General features: G+C 35.7%; 1 protein-coding gene across 1 annotated transcript; it reads right to left on the bottom strand.

Annotated features, from left to right (window-relative positions):
• Positions 1-9,449: 9,449 nt before the first annotated feature.
• LOC123464992 (olfactory receptor 4C46-like) lies at positions 9,450-10,388 on the bottom strand. The gene has a single exon (XM_045162888.1). It carries the CDS (start codon positions 10,386-10,388, stop codon positions 9,450-9,452), a length of 939 nt encoding a protein of 312 aa, XP_045018823.1.
• Positions 10,389-18,790: the final 8,402 nt, after the last annotated feature.

The following is an 18,790-nucleotide window of genomic DNA, read 5'->3' as shown; positions in this document are numbered from 1 at the left end:
GAAAGATGAAGAAGCATTTGAGAAAGAAGGAATGCTGGATATAACTCAAATAGAGGTTTTTGTGTGACTTTTATGAAGCAGGTGGAGGTTCAGGAAAGTGAAGGACAGATAAGGGAACCTCACTATCAGACTAATTGTAATAGTTGGCATAAATTTTAACAGAGCATTGTTGATGAGAAGGAAATGAAAGGACACAGTTACTGTAATCGAATGATCAATGTGTTGCTTAATTCCAGTAAATTTATAATGCTAACAAACATACTTTCAATGACTGACATCATCATGGCATGATGGCAACCTATGTGGATAGTATTATTTCATTATTTTGCATAGGATTAAGAATTGTAAAGACTACTTTTAGTCATAATAATATTCATTAACTAAAACTTAATGAATACTGACTGTGCTTCAGATTTTTAACTCATGCTCTATATTATATCATAATAAACAATATTTACCTAGTAAATTATTTTGATGTGACCATGATGACTTGAATTACTTTAATAACTTTAGAGGCAAATGTATATCAAGCAAATACAACAGACACACAGGAACAGCCACACATACACACACAATATAGCTTTTTTGAATCCTCAAATATTAATTAATTAATGAGTTTTAGTAAGCTCCAGGAGATGGTGGAGGACAGGGAAGCCCGGCATGCTGCAGTCCATGGGATCACAAAGAGTTGGACATGACTGAGCGACTGAACAACAACAGCAACAACAACATATGGTGCTGCTTTCCTTGTAGATCCACTTTATTTTTGTGTTTCCTTGGCCTTTTTGTCTCTCTCCAATTCCCCTATAAAATATAATCTCACAGATTCTTCTGCAAAAGGTTGAAAATCACAATCCCAGTTGTTGAGTATGCTGTTTTGAGATTCAGAAAGACCAGATAAGAATCTTGCTTTCCCCTACTTACAACTTCTTGATCTGGGGTACACTTCTTTGCAGCTTCCATCCTTGTTTCCTCTAATCAAGTGAGAACAATAGCCTCTACCTCACAGGTTGTTATAAAAAGTGATTCAGGAAACATGTATGAATATATCCATCACACTGTGGAGAACACATAAAGGCATTTCATTTATTCTTCTATTTATGAATGCAGCAGTAGGAAGAACTGACATTTTGTGCAATAATACAAATAAATTAACCAATTAAAGTGAGGAAGAGTTATCTCCAATTTTACTTTTAATGAAGTCACAGAGACCCTTATTATTCACAGCAGTTGATCCAGGAAAGGTTCTTCACATTCATGTTTGAACTAAACAAGTGATGATTTATATAATTTAATATTTATGTTTATTTACATATGTGTGTAATTATATTTAAAGTTTTATTTTCATTCACATGATTAGTCTTAATCATTAAAAGAAGTATCTCATGGCCAAAGAACTATATCTGATATTTAGCTAGATCTTAAACATTTCTTAAATTCTATGAGCCATAATTTTTTCATTCGTAAAATTATGTTAATGATATTTACAAACTACCTTTTGAAGAATGGGGTGAAGTTAAAATGCTCTATTACTATATTTGAAAACTGTTGAAACAGAATGATTACTGTATACAGAAAATCACAAGCTCTATAATCGACACTATCAAACAACTTACCTTCTGGTCTTAGAAGATATTAATGATTTTCAAAGTGTTCAGAACTAATCCCATTTTCAAATTATCCCGCCTCATTTGGAATAAGTAGATTTCAGTATGAAAGATATGATATATTCCAAAAGATCCTGTTCAGATTATTCACAGCAGAAATATTATCCTTTTTTTTTTTTAAGTCTTTTCTTCTAGCCTAAAGACTCACAAAGTTTACACAGAAAATCCGGGGCTTGAATTTAGAATGCATTAGCTTGGAACATTATGGGGAAATGGCCAAAACAAGCAGTTTTAGTCTTACAGACAAGAGGCAGAAAGAGTGGTGAAAACATATGCAAATGTGTCATTGCACCCTTGATGAATTTTGCTCTGGAGATGAAAACAGAAAAGACATTTTCATCTGTGATGCATGGATATTTAAAGAGACTTCCATAAACGTTCTTGTCTTGTAGATGCTATTTTCTGTCCAGTAAATTAATTATCTGCTTTGATGTTAAAGCTTTGTCTTAGAAGCAGGTATTCTGGAGGCATGCATTTATAAAACTCTCATTCCTGAGTGGGGAATTGTATTCCCTGCTTGCAACCAAAACATGTGAGTCCCCTTATTCTATCTGAACCAAGCTTTCTAAGAAGGTTGATGTCCTGTGAATAGCAAGGATCGCTTAATTCCAGCCTGGCAGCTTATGATGTAGTCAACCTGTGCACTTATATTGGAAAGAAAACTTCTGTCTTATCCATACTAAGGTATTACTGGAAACCTGGTATCCACTGTCAAGAGAGACAAAAGCAATGAGGACATAATAATGGCAGTGGTTTTAAACTACTTGATGTCAAACCAGTTTTTTGCAATTATCATAGTACTTTTAGAATAAATGGAAACTATAAAAGGCTCCAGATACATCATCTCAGGAATCCATGTGATGATCATTACGGAATCCTAGGCAACATTAAACATGTGGAGAGATATTTAAAGCTCAAGAATTTAAAGTTCTAAATTCAAACACAAGAATTGTTCACCATTCTTATTACTTTGCATGATTTTTTTCCCTTTTAGTCATTTTAGAACATGTGCAGTGATAGATTACTAAAGTTTTAGTTTGTTTTCCCTGATGACTAATGATGTTGAACATTTAAAAAAATATTTTATTGGCCATTCATGTATCTATTTTTTTTTCCCTCTGGAAGTTTCTTTTCAAATGTTTTGCACAATTTAAGAATGATATCTGAGTTTCTTATTACTAAGTTGTTGTAAAGATGGTTTATATATTCTAGATATAGGTACAGATATATATATATATATGTGTGTGTGTGTGTGTGTGTGTGTATGACTTCCCTGCTGGCTCAGATAGTAAAGCATCTGCCTACAATGTGGGAGACCCAGGTTCAATCCCTGGGTCAGGGAGATCCCCTGGAGAAGGAAATGGCAACCCACTCCAGTACTCTTGCCTGGAAAATCCCATGGACGGAGGAGTGTGGTAGGCTACAGTCCATGCGGTCATAAAGAGTCGAACATGACTCTTTATATACACACACACAAATTTATGTAGTATATAAAATTGTATGTGTAAACTTTTATATATAAATATATTTACATTATATATATACACATATACATAGCATATATATACAAAGTACCTATGTGTGTCTGTCCTCAGCAGTGTTCAACTCTTTGCAACTTCATGAACTGTAGCCCACCAGCTTCCTCTTTCTATGGGATTTTCCAGGCAAGAATAGTGGAGTGGGTTGCCATTTCCTTCTCCACAATGTACCTATAAAAGAAACTTTATATTTTCTTAGTAATAATGCTAATTAGCACTATTATATATTCTAGATTATCCATATAAGAAAACAATGAACTTCAACCACTACTTTATGCAAAAATGAATGGAAAATGAGTCAAATAACTAGATGTTAAACTTAAGCCTGGAAAAAGTCTAGAACAAACGTACCTGATGTGGAGGTAGATCAATATTTTAGACCTGACATTATAAATAAGCACTTGTGAAAAAAATCAGCATTTGTTGAAAAATCTCTTATTTTGCATTGAATTAACTTGATGTCTTTTTTTTAAAAGAAACTCTACATTTACATTTTTTAAGTATATTCTATTATGTTTCAGTACTATACAACATGGTTATGAGAGGTTTATACTAAGTCTTCAATTTTGGTAGAACTATTTTCCAATTTTGTTATTTTATTGAGAGTTCTTTTTCATCCCTATTTCTTTTAAAAGTTTATATTTCAGTACAGCCACTATGGAGAACAGTGTGGAGATTCCTTAAAAAACTGGAAATAGAACTGCCATACGACCCAGCAATCCCACTGCTGGGCATACACACTGAGGAAACCAAAATGGAAAGAGACACGTGTACCCCAAAGTTCATCGCAGCACTGTTTATAATAGCCAGGACATGGAAGCAACCTAGATGTCCATCAGCAGATGAATGGATAAGAAAGCCATGGTACATATACACAATGGAGTATTACTCAGCCATTAAAAAGAGTACATTTGAATCAGTTCTAATGAGGTGGATGAAACTGGAGCCTACTATACAGAGTGAAGTAAGCCAGAAAGAAAAACACCAATTCAGTATACTAACGCATATATACAGAATTTAGAAAGATGGTAATGAAAACCCTGTATGGGAGACAGCAAAAGAGACACAGATGTATAGAAAAGTATTTTGGACTCTGTGGAAGAGGCAGAGGAGGGATGATTTGGGAGAAAGGCATTTAAAAATGTATAATATCATATAAGAAATGAATCGCCAGTCCAGGTTTGATGCAGGATACAGGAAGCTTGGGGCTGGTGCACTGGGATGACCCAGAGGGATGTTATGGGGAGGGAGGTGGGAGGAGGGTTCAGGATTGGGAACACATGTACACCCATGGCGGATTCATGTTGATGTATGGCAAAACCAATACAATATTGTAAAGTAAAAATAAATAAATAAATAAAAAGTTTATATTTCAGGATAAATTTCAAAACATTATTTTTAGTTTCTTCAAATATCTGTGGGCTATATTTATTGGAATTGCTTTAAAATTATAAAAAATTGATATGGTAAACACATTGAATCTGTTAATCTATCAACATAGCATATATATCCCTTTACTTAGATATTTGCTTTCAATAGTATTTTATGGTTTTCATATATAAATCTTGACTATATTTTTAAATGTGCTCATAATATACTCATCAAAGTTAATGTTTTGTAGTATTTTACGTAACATTTTGTTTATATTTTTAATGGCTTTTATAGAAATCTATTTGATATTTTATGTTGAAATTCTATCCTGTCACCTTGTTTAGTTAGTTGCTTAGGTCTATTTTATTTTTTGTAGAGGCCTTCACAATTTTTAACTATATAAGGATGTTATCTGCCCATAAAAATATTTGCATGATCTTGCTCTTCTCTACCCATCTGTGTGTCCTTTATTTTTCTTACTTTGTTGCAATGGCTGGAGTCTTATAATGTAGAACAGAATTTGGAAAGGAGAGACTTGTTTCCAATCTTGAGAGAGAATTCATCATTAAGTATGAGGGTGGCTATAGTTTTTATACCAATGCCTTTTTTATCAGATTGAGTAAACACTTTTCCTTTCCTTATTTAGTAATAACTATCTTGTGGGATATTTATTCATAAATATTTTCATTCATAAATACAAATAGAAGTGTATTAATTTGTATGCATCTATTGAAATGATCACAAAATGTTAGTCACAACTTAGCAACTGAACAACAACTGAAATGATGTTATTATCCTCTTTTATTCTGTTAATTTAGTGAATATAATTGATTATGTTTTTCACTTCAAATAATATTTTATTCCTGATATAACTTACATATGATCATGGTGAATTATTATTAAATAACTTGGCATATTTCATTCACTTTAATTTGTTTAATACCAAAGTTAATAGAAAGCAATCATGAAGATCAGAGAAAAAAATAAATGAAAAGAAAGTGAACAAAACAATAGACAGGACCAACATTTTATCACTATTTTACATTCCCATCAACAGTGCTTCTAGCTTTCATTTTCTTGATAGTGTCCCTTGATGCACAAGAGTTTTTAATTTTGATCGAATCTAACTCTTCTATTTTCCTTGTGCTATTTGTGGCTTATTCAAGGTTATGAATATTTCTCCCTACCAAGAATTTTATATTTTTAGATGTGCATCTGATCCTTGATCTCTTTTGAGTTAGTATCCATTTATGGTGTGAGGTAGGGTTCTGAATTCATTTTTTTTTTATTTTGATACAAAAGTTTTTCAGTACTACCTGTATATATACTATTCAATGCCTATGGAATGGTGTTGGCAACCTTGTGAAAAAATAATTGCCAGTAGATATAAGGGTTATTTCTGGACCTTTATTTCTATTCTTTTGATCTTTGTCTTCTCATTCTAATACATTGTTTTAATTACTGTAGCTTTTAGTAAGTTCAGCAAGAAGTGTGAGTCCTCCCAATTTGTTCTTAATAAAGAACATTTCAAAACTATTTCAGGACTCTTTAGCTATTTATGGTTTCTTGGAGTATCTTATGAATTTTAGGATCAATGTTTTTATTCTGGGGAAAAAAAAAAAAGAATAACATTAGTATCTGGATGGAAATTATAGAGTCTACAGATCACTGTGAGGAATTATGTTATCTTAATTATACTAATTGTTTAATCTATGAATGTAAGATATGTTTCTAAGACTTTTAAAATTTCCTTAGAGTAACCTTTTATAGGTTTCAACAGCTATAGAAGGGGAAAGGCAGATGGAGAAACCTTCTCTCTGAAAGTAACTATTGCTTCCCCAGGAACTCTTTCCTTGGGAACAAGGAAATGACTTAACATTTTTCTTAGAAGGAAGCAAGGACCTTGGAGACCCCTGTTTGACCTGATCAGTATCTGGGCTCTGGTCACTGAAAACCATAAGATCCATCGATGGGCCCTTCCTTCACACGCACAGGGTCTTTTGATTAAATTTCTAAGCACTGTCACCATTTTTGGTTTTTTTTTTTTTGGTTCCCAAATCATTTAACTGTATTTGATGTTTTGCTTTCAATAATTGTGTGTAGTATGAACCCCCAAATTATAATTTCCATGATACATTTGTGATACAGCATGTATACAAACAACTTTTCTACAGTTTTTCCTAAATCTTAAAGATAGGAACACCACCATATGTTTTACTTACAGTTGCTTCTTTTCTTCCAACAGTTGAAAAACATATATATTACTGTATTTAGACTTTCTTGAAAGTGACTTTTTTGATTACAATGTTATTTTTCAAGCTACTTCTTATTCTTCATGCAATATGCTTTCTTTACTCTCTCAATTCTTTCAAACAACCTACTTATGATTGAATTCAGCTCTTATGATTGAATCTATCTTGAAAGGTTTTACTTTGGAAGTTTAAGGCCCATTGCAAGTAGCCTGTTGGTGCAGTGAAAGTGTAAAGCACTCAGTTGTGTCCAACTCTTTGCAACCCCTGTGGACTGTAGGCCACCAGACTCCTGTGGCACCTTATGCTCTCCTTAATCTGACCTGTTCCCTGTGCTGAGATTCTTACCCCACGTGCCTCAAACAGTTGCTTACATATTATAAACAACTGACCTTAGAATTTTGGGGTTTTGACCAAATTGGTTTTGCCCAATTTTCTAAACACACTCTTTCCTTGTTCCTAACATCCAGCCAAATTGTTGGTCAAAATCCATGAATCAATACATATTGCACATCTGACATGTCTTTTTCCAATCAAGATCAAAAACCAGGTGTAGTGCCTGAACTTGTACTAATTGGGAGGATTTCCATCTCTACTGACCTTCAAGGATTTTTTTTTTTTAATAATGAATAGGGCTATTAGTTCTGCAACTGTCTACTTTGATGTGATGCCTGCTTATCATTGCAGAACTCTTGGCATAAAAGTCACAAAACTCCCCTTCCTCTGTCCACTGATCAAAGTCATCTACGTGCACATGTGCAGTCACTTCAGAAGTTCCTGACTCTTTGCAACCCCATGGACCATTGTTATATTTCTTGAGCTCAAAAATATTTGTTGTTTAATGAACGAAGGACAAAAGAACCGAATGGAAAATATTTTCAATGAAATTGTTTTTTGTGTAGACAGAGCTACATATTTTTAAAACCGTTTTTCATTTAAAAAGTAATAAAAATTTAGAAATAAAAATTAATAACAGAAAAATACAACATGTACATGGGATGGATGTGTGCACACTGCTGTATTTAAAATCAATAACAAACAGGGATCTACTGAATAGCACATGTAACTCTGCTCAATATTATATAGCAGCCTGGATGGGAAGGGACTTTGGGAAATAATTAGTACATGTATATGTATTGCTATTAAGTCCCTTTGCTATTCACCTGAAACTATCACAACATTGTTAATTGACTATACTCTAATACAAAATTAAAAGTTTAAAAATTAAAAAAAAATAATTTGAAAAAAGAAAAACATAACAAATCAAACAATATTCATAAACTAATAAATTCTAAGAACAGAGAAGATATCAGTGTAAAAGATTTTTTTTAATGTGATAACATACTTTCAATTTTTTTTCTTACATAAGCAGGACTAAAACAACTTGTGGCTTCCAAAATAGACATAACTAGAATTCTTCCTAGATTCTGAAAAAGATGAGAAAAAAATTCCTATTCTCCACTACTATTTTCTTTTTCCCTATATTTTACTGAGTGTATTCATTTTCCTTTCTAATAATGTTTATCCATTCAACATTTATCATAAACCAAAATTGTGCTATTTGCATAAATTATTGCTAGGAAGTCTGCAAGTATTTCATGGAATAGGACTGTTTAGAGAATACATTGAAATTACTGTCTGGAATTAAAATATTATTTTATTTAAATCATCCTCTTTTCTGATGGTTTATAAACATAAGTTGCTGACATGAAAATACAGAATTTAGGGGGGGTTTGCTTTTTTATGCATCACATTTTTTATTTTTAATGTTTCTTAATGCTAAAAGGATTTTTTAATATGGTGTAACATTGTTATTTATGTGTTAGAGTTTAAATTACCCATTCATTTTGTATTTCAAAAGTAGTTACATAACATGGTGTTACAATCAACATATTACGACCCACTATGATATATAAAAAGTGAACAGAGTAAGTGAAAATATGTGATTTAGTTATATATATGAATATATGTATTTAATAAAAGAGTACATATACTAGTATATAGAGCCAATTAAATATATAAATATATAACAAATATATATTTGGATATATATATAGAGAGAGAAAGATAGATAATTAGTCCAGGATTGCTGTTGTCCCAATAAATGGTAACAGCATAATTATATTACCTTACTATTGCATTGCCTGGCAGTATATCACAGCAGTGAAGAACATGGAATGAGAGGAAGTTATACTCTGATTACTGGATCTTCAATTTTTTTGTTTGGATCATCCTCTTTTATGTTTATTACTCACCTGTTAAAATGGGAATAAAAAGAATGCCTACCTCTTGTGTTATTATAGAAATGACTGCTAAATGTCAATGAATTATCTATTTTATTTCATTTTACTGGGATTAAAGCTTATGAATGTATATACAGTGATGAAACTAGTAAAATCAGTTTCCGATTTTGCAGAACATTTTAAATAATATGAGTTGTCCTCTGCTAGGTCATTCTATCATTTCTTGAATTACTTTCTTCTCCCCTTTTTGCAGAAGCAATGATTTCTATTGGTTATTATTTTCTTTATCTCATTGATATTCTTAACTGATTATGTGCATTCACCAATGATGTCCTTTTGACATTTGCATCAGCTGAATGAACACTGGAACACAAGCACATTTTATCGATCACTTGAAATCACTTTTCTACTACACAATTCCCTAATGGCATTTTTCATCTGGTCATTTCTCAAGGTATATATTAAGGGATTTAACATGGGAGTTACCATAGTGTAGAATACAGCAACTGCTTTATCAATAGGTAAAGTAACTGCTGGTCTCATGTAAGTAAAAATGCTTGGCACAAAGAACAAGAGGATTGCTGTAATGTGGGAGATCAAGGTGGAAAGGGCTTTTTGCCTCGCCTCCAAGCTCCGTGTCCTTAAAGAGAGCAGAATGACTGTATAGGAGCCAACCAAGAGGAGGAAGATTAACAGACAGATGAACCCACTGTTGGCAGCAACAAAGAGTCCTAGAGTGTGGGTATCAGTGCAGGAAAATTCGAGCAAAGGGTTCAGATCACACATAAAGTGGTCTATGACATTAGGGCCACAGAAGGGTAACCTGAAGATGAAGAGGATCTGAATAGTTGCATGAAGAAAGCCTCCTGCCCATGCCACTCCCACTAGCAACCAACACACCTGCCAGTTCATGATGGTCGTGTAGTGCAAGGGCTTGCAGATGGCCACGTAGCGGTCATAGGCCATTGCAGTCAGCAGGATGACATCAGCACCTGCAAATAAATGCTCTCCAAAGATCTGGCACATGCATTCAATGAAAGAGCTGGTTTTCTTCTTATGGAGTGAATCTACAATCAGTTTAGGGGTATTGACACAGGAATAGCAGACATCAATAAAAGAGAGATGAGCCAGGAAAAAGTACATGGGAGACCCCAATAATGGGCTGGTAGTGATGGTGACCATAGTGAGCACATTTCCTACCACAGAGACAATGTAGACAACCAAAAAGACTACGAATATGACTTTCTGCATCTTTGGATTCTGTGTCAGCCCCAGTAGAACGAACTCTGTCACGTTGTTCCTGTTCTGCATGTATCTCATGTTATTGTTAACCACATAACCTGGGGGGCGGGGAGGGAAAGATCTTGTTTTAGTTCAACCTTGAGTTCATTAAACATATCTACCTAATAAATAACACATGCCTAGATTCTTATGGCTTTTTTTGTGATAAAAGATAATGTTCCAATCTGCTGAATGCTGCTTATATATGACGGTAAGAATCTGAGAATACGAATGTAGTGAAGAAGAGGCTTTTGAGAGAGAATCTTGTATGTAGATCTAGTAAAGATTTTTGTGTGCTAGGACGGAGTGAGCTGAGTTTCACTAAGGGGATGGAAGCCTATTACAGAAGTCCCGGGATTTCACTATTCTTCCATTACCAGTGCACTGACAGAGTTAATATTAACTGGTTAATATTAACTGTTATGAGACTAGTTAATATTAACTCTGTCAGTGCACTGGTAATGGAAGAATAGTGAAATCCTGGGACTTCTGTAATACAGTTGCTAAACCAATTACCTAAATCCAATAACTTTGTAGTAGCTAATAAAATTATATAATGACTGATTTCCATGGGTACTACATGAAAACAAACAGTAAATGGTATTTTTTTTCTCATTTTGGCACATAATCTCAGAGACTAAAGCTAGCAGTAATATTAATGATAATATTGTGGGAGTGCAAGCATACTCAGTCATGTCTGACTCTTTGCAAACACATGAATTATAGTCACTAGGTTCCTCTGTCCATGGGATTTCCCAGGCAAGAATACTGGAGTGGGTTGCCATTTCCTTCTATGGGGGATTCAGGGATACAGGGGGATTCAGGGATACCTGATTCAGGGATTGAACCCATGTATCCTGCATCTCTTGCATTGGCAGGCAGATTCTTGACGATGGCACCACCTGGAAAACCAGACCTCAATTTAAATCAACAATACTTCAATAAAATTGTTTTTTAGAAAATTTAATGAACACTTAGTATGTGCTAAAATTTTTTCTCAGACATTTGGTTATTTGACCCTTGTTATAAACCTGCCAGATGATTAGTGCCATCATTTTTATACTTATTTTACACATCAGGACATAGAAGAATAGAGAAGATAAAGATCCTGCCCCAAATCAAGCAACTAATGAAAGGCAGGTCTAAGATTATTTCAGATTATACTTCTCATCTCTTTTTTACTGCAAATTCTTAAAACACATCCTTTATATTAGGTTAAAATATACAATGTTGAGTTAGTAAACTCCTTTTGACATGCCTACAATAATTATAATTGCTTAAATAGTATTTCAGAGGTAAGTATATACAAAGCAGTTTCATTGACAATGAAAATACACATACCAGACACTTGTATGCACAATATAACACACTGGAATCCCAAATGTTAATAACCATGTGGTACTGCTTTCATTGAAAGTCAAATTAGTTTTTTTTTCCTCTCCTTCACCCCATTTTCTTCTTCCCTTAATTTCCTTACAAATCATGCACAGACTGTTCTGTAAAATGCTGAAATGATGATCCCAGTGGTGAAACACATTGGCTTGAGAATCAAAGAGACAATACCAGAATCTTGCTTTTCCCCACTTAAAACTCCTTGATCTGGGGTGTATTTCCTGACACCTTACATTCTTGTTTCCCTTGGTATCAAGTGAGAACAATATGTCTACCTCACAGGCTGTTATGAGAATTAATTGAGGAAACAAATATGAACATATCCATCCCACTGTTGTGAAAACACAAAGGATCTTCACTTATTTTTATGACTTTCTATGCACCCAGAAGGTAAAAAGATTTGACATTTTGAGTAATAAAACAGAGAAACATATTTAACCATGCAATAAACTGGGGAAGAAACATCTACAATATTTTTTGTTTTGTTGTTTTTTTTTTTAAGAAGCCACAGGGACTCATACCATTCATAGCAGTTGATCCCTGAAAGAATTATCCATGTGCTTGCTTGAAATAAAAAGAGGATGACTTTTATCTTTTAAGACATTTGTGGCTTTCTGAGTGTGAAGTGTATTAAGTTTTGTTTTCATTTTCATTATTAATCTAAATTATTGAAAGAAGTGTGTCCTGGCAAAGAAGAATATCTAGGGATGGAGAGTTGGCTTAAATTTCTCAGTCTCTATGAGTCTTAAGTTTTTCATCTATCAAACTAGGTTAGTGATATTAACTAACTGTCTTTTGAAGGAAAGGGTGAATATGTAATGGTCTGTGGCTATATTTGAAAAGTGTTATAACATGATTAATACATATATATATATTATATATATAAAGTAATTGTTTATAAGCATTTAATAAACTTACCTTCTGATCTTTAGAAGATATTAGTGATATCTGAGGGTGTTCAGAACTAATTCCATTTTAAATTGACTTCCACTTGGGCTAAGTAACTTTCAGTTTGAAAGATATGACATACTCATAAAGACACTAGTCAGATTATTGAGTGTCACAGTAGACATGTCATTGTTTTTATAAATCTAAATCTTTTCTAGATGAAAGACCTATAAAGTTTTCGCAGACAAATTGGGACTTGAATTTAGAATAGATTAATTTTGAACATTATGCAGAAATCATCTTCTATAAAATGGTGTAGTCCCAGACACAAGAAGAAGAAAGAGTGGTGGAAATACATAAAAGTGAATCATTCCAACCTTGATGAGTTTTGTTCTGGAGATGTAAACAATAAAAAAGAATTTTCACCTGCAATGCATGGATATTTAACCAGGTTTCCACAAACTTTCAAGGACTTCCTCTTGTAGATGTTATTATCTCTCCTTGGAATTAATTATCTCCTGTGATGGAAAGGCTTTGTCTCAGAAGCAGGTATTCTGAAGAGACATGTTTAAGAAACACCCATTCTGGGTGGGGAATTGTATTCTCTGCACTTACAACCAAAATATGTGAGTCCTCTTACTCTATCTGAACTTGGGTTCTAAGAAAATTGAATGTCATGTGAATACCAATTATGGCATCATTCCAGCATCATTCCAGTTAACTTAAGGATACATCTCAGACAGAAAACTTTATCTGTTTATCAGTATTAAAACTTTTCTGAAAACTGCATATTGATTACTAGAGACTTAGAGCAGTGAGGGCATAAAATTATTGGTATTTTTTTCAGAGTAATTAAATCCCAAACCAATTTTTCATATTTATCAGAGGTCTCTGGATGTAAATAGAAAATCTAATCAGATCAGATCAGATCAGTCGCTCAGTCGTGTCCGACTATTTGAGACCCCATGAATCGCAGCATGCCAGGCCTCCCTGCCCATCACCAACTCCCAGAGTTCACTGAGACTCATGTCCATCGAGTCAGTGATGCCATCCAGCCATCTCATCCTCTGTCGTCCCCTTCTTCTCCTGCCCCCAATCCCTCCCAGCATCAGAAATTTTTCCAATGAGTCAACTCTTCGCATGAGATGGCCAAAGTACTGGAGTTTCAGCTTTAGCATCATTCCTTCCAAAGAAATCCCAGGGCTGATCTCCTTCAGAATGGACTAGTTGGATCTTCTTCCAATCCAACGGGCTCTCAAGAGTCTTCTCCAACACCACAGTTCAAAAGCATCAATTCTTCGGCGCTCAGCCTTCTTCACAGTCCAACTCTCACATCCATACATGACCACAGGAAAAACCATAGCCTTGACTAGATGAACCTTTGTTGACAAAGAAATGTCTCTGCTTTTCAATATGCTATCTAGGTTGGTGATAACTTTCCTTCCAAGGAGTGTCTTTTAATTTCGTGGCTGCAGTCACCATCTGCAGTGATTTTGGAGGCCCAAAAAATAAAGTCTGACACTGTTTCCACTGTTTCCCCATCTATTTCCCATGAAGTGATGGGACCGGATGCCATGATCTTCGTTTTCTGAATGTTGAGCTTTAAGCCAACTTTTTCACTCTCCTCTTTCACTTTCATCAAGAGGCTTTTTAGTTCCTCTTCACTTTCTGCCATAAGGATGGTGTCATCTGCATATCTGAGGTTATTGATATTTCTCCCAGCAATCTTGATTCCAGCTTGTGCTTCTTCCAGCCCAGCGTTTCTCATGATGTACTCTGCATAGAAGTTAAATAAGCAGGGTGACAATATACAGCCTTGACGTACTTCTTTTCCTATTTGGAACCAGTCTGTTGTTCCATGTCCAGTTCTAACTGTTGCTTCCTGACCTGCATACAGATTTCTCAAGAGGAAGGTCAGGTGGTCTGGTATTCCCATCTCTTTCAGAATTTTCCACAATTTATTGTAATCCACACAGTGAAAGGCTTTGGCATAGTCAATAAAGCAGAAATAGATGTTTTTCTGGAAGTCTCTTCCTTTTTCCATGATCCAGCAGGTGATGGCAATTTGGTCTCTGGTTCCTCTGCCTTTTCTAAAACCAGCTTGAACATCTGGAAGTTCATGGTTCAAGTATTGGAGAATTTTGAGCATTACTTTAATAGTGTGTGAGATGAGTGCAATTGTGCAGTAGTTTGAACATTCTTTGGCATTGCCTTTAAGACGCTCAATATTGCTAAGAATTAGAGAAATGCAAATTAAAGCTACAATAAGATATCCCCTCAGGGCTTTCAGAATGGTCATCATTAAAAACGTCTACCAATGATAAATGTGAAGAGGGTATGGGGAAATGGGAACTCACCTTCATTGCTGGTGTGAATGTAAAATGATACAATAGCTCCGGAGAACAATATAGAGGTTCCTTAAAAAACTCAATATACCTACTATATGACCCAGCATACGGATTTTGGATATATGTTAGGCGAAAACCATGGTCCAAAAGGTTACATACAGCCTGATGTTCATCACAGTGCTCTTTACAATAGCCAAGACTTGGAAGCAACTTAAATGCCATCAATAGATGAATGGAGAAACAAGATAACAAGATGGAATATTACCCAATAATTAAAAAGAAAAAATATACCAATTACAGCAACAAGGTTGGATCTGAGATTATCATACTAAAGTGAAGTAAGTCAGACAGACAAAGACAAATATCATACGATATGGCTTATATGCAGAATCTTAAAATAAAAGATACAAATAAACTTATTTATAAAATAGGAACACTCAGAGACTTAGAAAACAAAATTATGATAACCAGGGGAAAGTGGAGAGAGAAACTGTGAGTTTATGATTAATATGTACATGCTGCTATATTCAAAACAGATAATCAAGAACCTACTGTATAGCACAGGGATCTCTCCTTAATATTCTGTAATAATATAAATAGGAAAATCATTTTTTTGTTGTTTTGTTTTTATTTTATTTTTATTTTTTCTTTATTTTTTAATAATTTTATTTTATTTTTAAACTTTACAATATTGTATTAGTTTTGCCAAATATAAAAATGAATCCACCACAGGTATACATGTGTTACCCATCCTGAACCCTCCTCCCTCCTCCCTCCCCATACCCTGCCTCTGGGTCATCCCAGTGCACCAGCCCCAAGCATCCAGTATCATGCATCGAACCTGGACTGGCGACTCGTTTCATACACGATATTATACATGTTTCAATGCCATTCTCCCAAATCTCCCCACCCTCTCCCTCTCTCACAGAGTCCATAAGACTGATCTATACAAAGATACTTGTATGGGTATAACTGAATCACTTTGGTGCATACATGCAACTAATACATTTTTGTTAATCAACTGTATTTTAATATAAAATAAAAACATAAGAACAACTAAACGTCCGAGGTTAGGGGCGGTGGCCGAGAGGAGCTACCCCAGGTCCTAGGCCAGGGGCGGCGGCTGGGAAGCCCTACCCTACACGCGAGGCCAGGGGCGGCGGCTGGGAGGAGCAAACCCACCTCCAAGGAGCAGTGGCTGTGGGCAGAGGAGGGCCTAGAGGAGCTATTCCACGTTCAACGTCAGAAGGGGCGGTGGTGAGGAGATATCCCTCGTCAAAGGTGAGAAGCATCGGCTGCGCTTTGCAGGAGCAGGCGTGAGCGGATACCCCACGTTCAAGGTAAGAGAAACCCAAGAAAGACAGTAGGTGTTGCAAGATGGCATCAGAGGGCAGACACAATGAAACCATACTCACAGAAAACTAGTCAATCTAATCATACTAGGGCCACAGCCTTGTCTAACTCAATGAAACTAAGCCATGCCCGTGGGGCAACCCAAGATGGGTGGGTCATGGTGGAGAGGTCTGACAGAATGTGGTCCACTGGAGAAGGGAATGGCAAACCACCTCAGTATTCTTGCCCTGAGAACCCCATGAATGGAATGAAAAGGCAAAATGATAGGATACTGAAAGAGGAACTCCCCAGGTCAGTAGGTGCCCAATATGCTACTGGAGATCAGTGGAGAAATAACTCCAGAAAGAATGAAGGGATGGAGCCAAAGCAAAAACAATACCCAGCTGTGGATGTGACTGGTGATAGAAGCAAGGTCCGATGCTGTAAAAAGCAATATTGCATAGGAACCTGGAATGTCAGTCCATGAATCAAGACAAATTGGAAGTGGTCAAACAGGAGATGGCAAAAGTGAATGTCGACATTCTAGGAATCAGCGAACTAAAATGGACAGGAATGAGTGCATTTAACTCAGATGACCATTATATCTACTACTGCAGGCAGGAATCCCTCAGAAGAAATGGAGAGCCATCATGATCAACAAAAGAGTCCAAAATGCAGTACTTGGATGCAATCTCAAAAACGACAGAATGATCTCTGTTTGTTTCCAAGGCAAACCATTCAATATCACAGTAATCCAAGTCTATGCCCCAACCAGTAATGCTGAAGAAGCTAAAGTTGAATGGTTCTATGAAGACCTACAAGACCTTTTAGAACTAGCACCCAAAAAAGATGTCCTTTTCATTATAGGGGACTGGAATGCAAAAGTAGGAAGTCAAGAAACACCTGGAGTAACAGGCAAATTTGGCCTGGGAATACAGAATGAAGCAGGGCAAAACTAATAAAGTTTTGCCAAGAAAATGCACTGGCCATAGCAAACACCCTCTTCCAACAACACCAGATAAGACTCTACACATGGACATCATCAGATAGTCAACATCAAAATCAGATTGATTATATTCTTTGCAGCCAAAGATGGAGAAGCTCTATACAGTCAACAAAAACAAGACCAGGAGCTGACTGTGACTCAGACCATGAATTCCTTATTGCCAAATTCAGACTTAAATTGAAGAAAGTAGGGAAAACCACTAGACCATTCAGGTATGACCTAAATCAAATCCCTTATGATTATACAGTGGAAGTGAGAAATAGATTTAAGGGACTAGATCTGATACATAGAGTGCCTGATGAACGATGGACTAGGTTCATGACATTGTACAGAAGACAGGGATCAAGACCATCCTCATGGAAAAGAAATGCAAAACAGCAAAATGGCTGTCTGAGGAGGCCTTACAAATAGCTGTGAAAAGAAGAGAATCAAAAAAGAAAAGGAAAGGTATAGGCATCTGAATGCAGAGTTTCAAAGAATAGCAAGAAGAGATAAGAAAGCCTTCCTCAGCGACCAATGCAAAGAAATAGAGGAAAACAACAGAATGGGAAAGACTAGAGATCTCTTCAAGAAAATTAGAGACACCAAGGGAACATTTTATGCAAAGATGGGCTCGATAAAGGACAGAAATGGTATGGATCTAACAGAAGCAGAAGATATGAAGAAGGGGTGGCAAGAATACACAGAATAACTGTACAAAAAAGATCTTCACAACCCAGATAATCACAATGGTGTGATCACTGACCTAGAGCCAGACATCCTGGAATGTGAAGTCAAGAGGGCACTGGAAAGCATCACTACAAAAAAAAAGCTAGTGGAGGCGATGGAATTCCAGTTAAGCTATTTCAAATCCTGAAAGATGATGCTGTGAAAGTGCTGCACTCAATATGCCAGCAAATTTGGAAAACTCAGCAGTGGCCACAGGACTGGAAAAGGTCAGTTTTCATACCAATCCCAAAGAAAGGCAATGCCAAAGAATGCTCAAACTACTGCACAATTGTGCTCATCTCACACGCTAGTAAATAAATGCTCAAAATTCTGTATGCCAGGCTTCAGCAATACGTGATTGGTGAAATTCCTGATGTTCAAGCTGGTTTTAGAAAAGGCAGAGGAACCAGAGACCAAATTGCCAACATCTGCTGGATCATGGAAAAAGCAAGAGAGTTCCAGAAAAAACATCTATTTCTGCTTTATTGACTGTGCCAAAGCCTTTGACTGTGTGGATTACAATAAATTGTGGAAAATTCTGAAAGAGATGGGAATACCAGACCACCTGACCTGCCTCTTGAGAAATCTGTATGCAGGTCAGGAAGCAACAGTTAGAACTGGACATGGAACAACAGACTGCTTCCAAATAAGAAAAGGAGTACGTCAAGGCTGTATATTGTCACCCTGCTTATTTAACTTCTATGCAGAGTACATCATGAGAAACGCTGGGCTGGAAGAAGCACAAGCTGGAATCAAGATTGCTGGGA

This window comes from Bubalus bubalis, chromosome 16 (genome assembly GCF_019923935.1).
Source record: "Bubalus bubalis isolate 160015118507 breed Murrah chromosome 16, NDDB_SH_1, whole genome shotgun sequence".
Taxonomy (NCBI): domain Eukaryota; kingdom Metazoa; phylum Chordata; class Mammalia; order Artiodactyla; family Bovidae; genus Bubalus; species Bubalus bubalis.
Note: the sequence above shows the minus strand (reverse complement) of the source record. Positions and strands in the feature narration are given on the sequence as shown.

Coding starts and splice junctions, on each gene's coding strand:
- LOC123464992 (XM_045162888.1), bottom strand. CDS start 10,388: ATGAGATACATGCAGAACAGGAACAACGTGACAGAGTTCGTTCTACTG.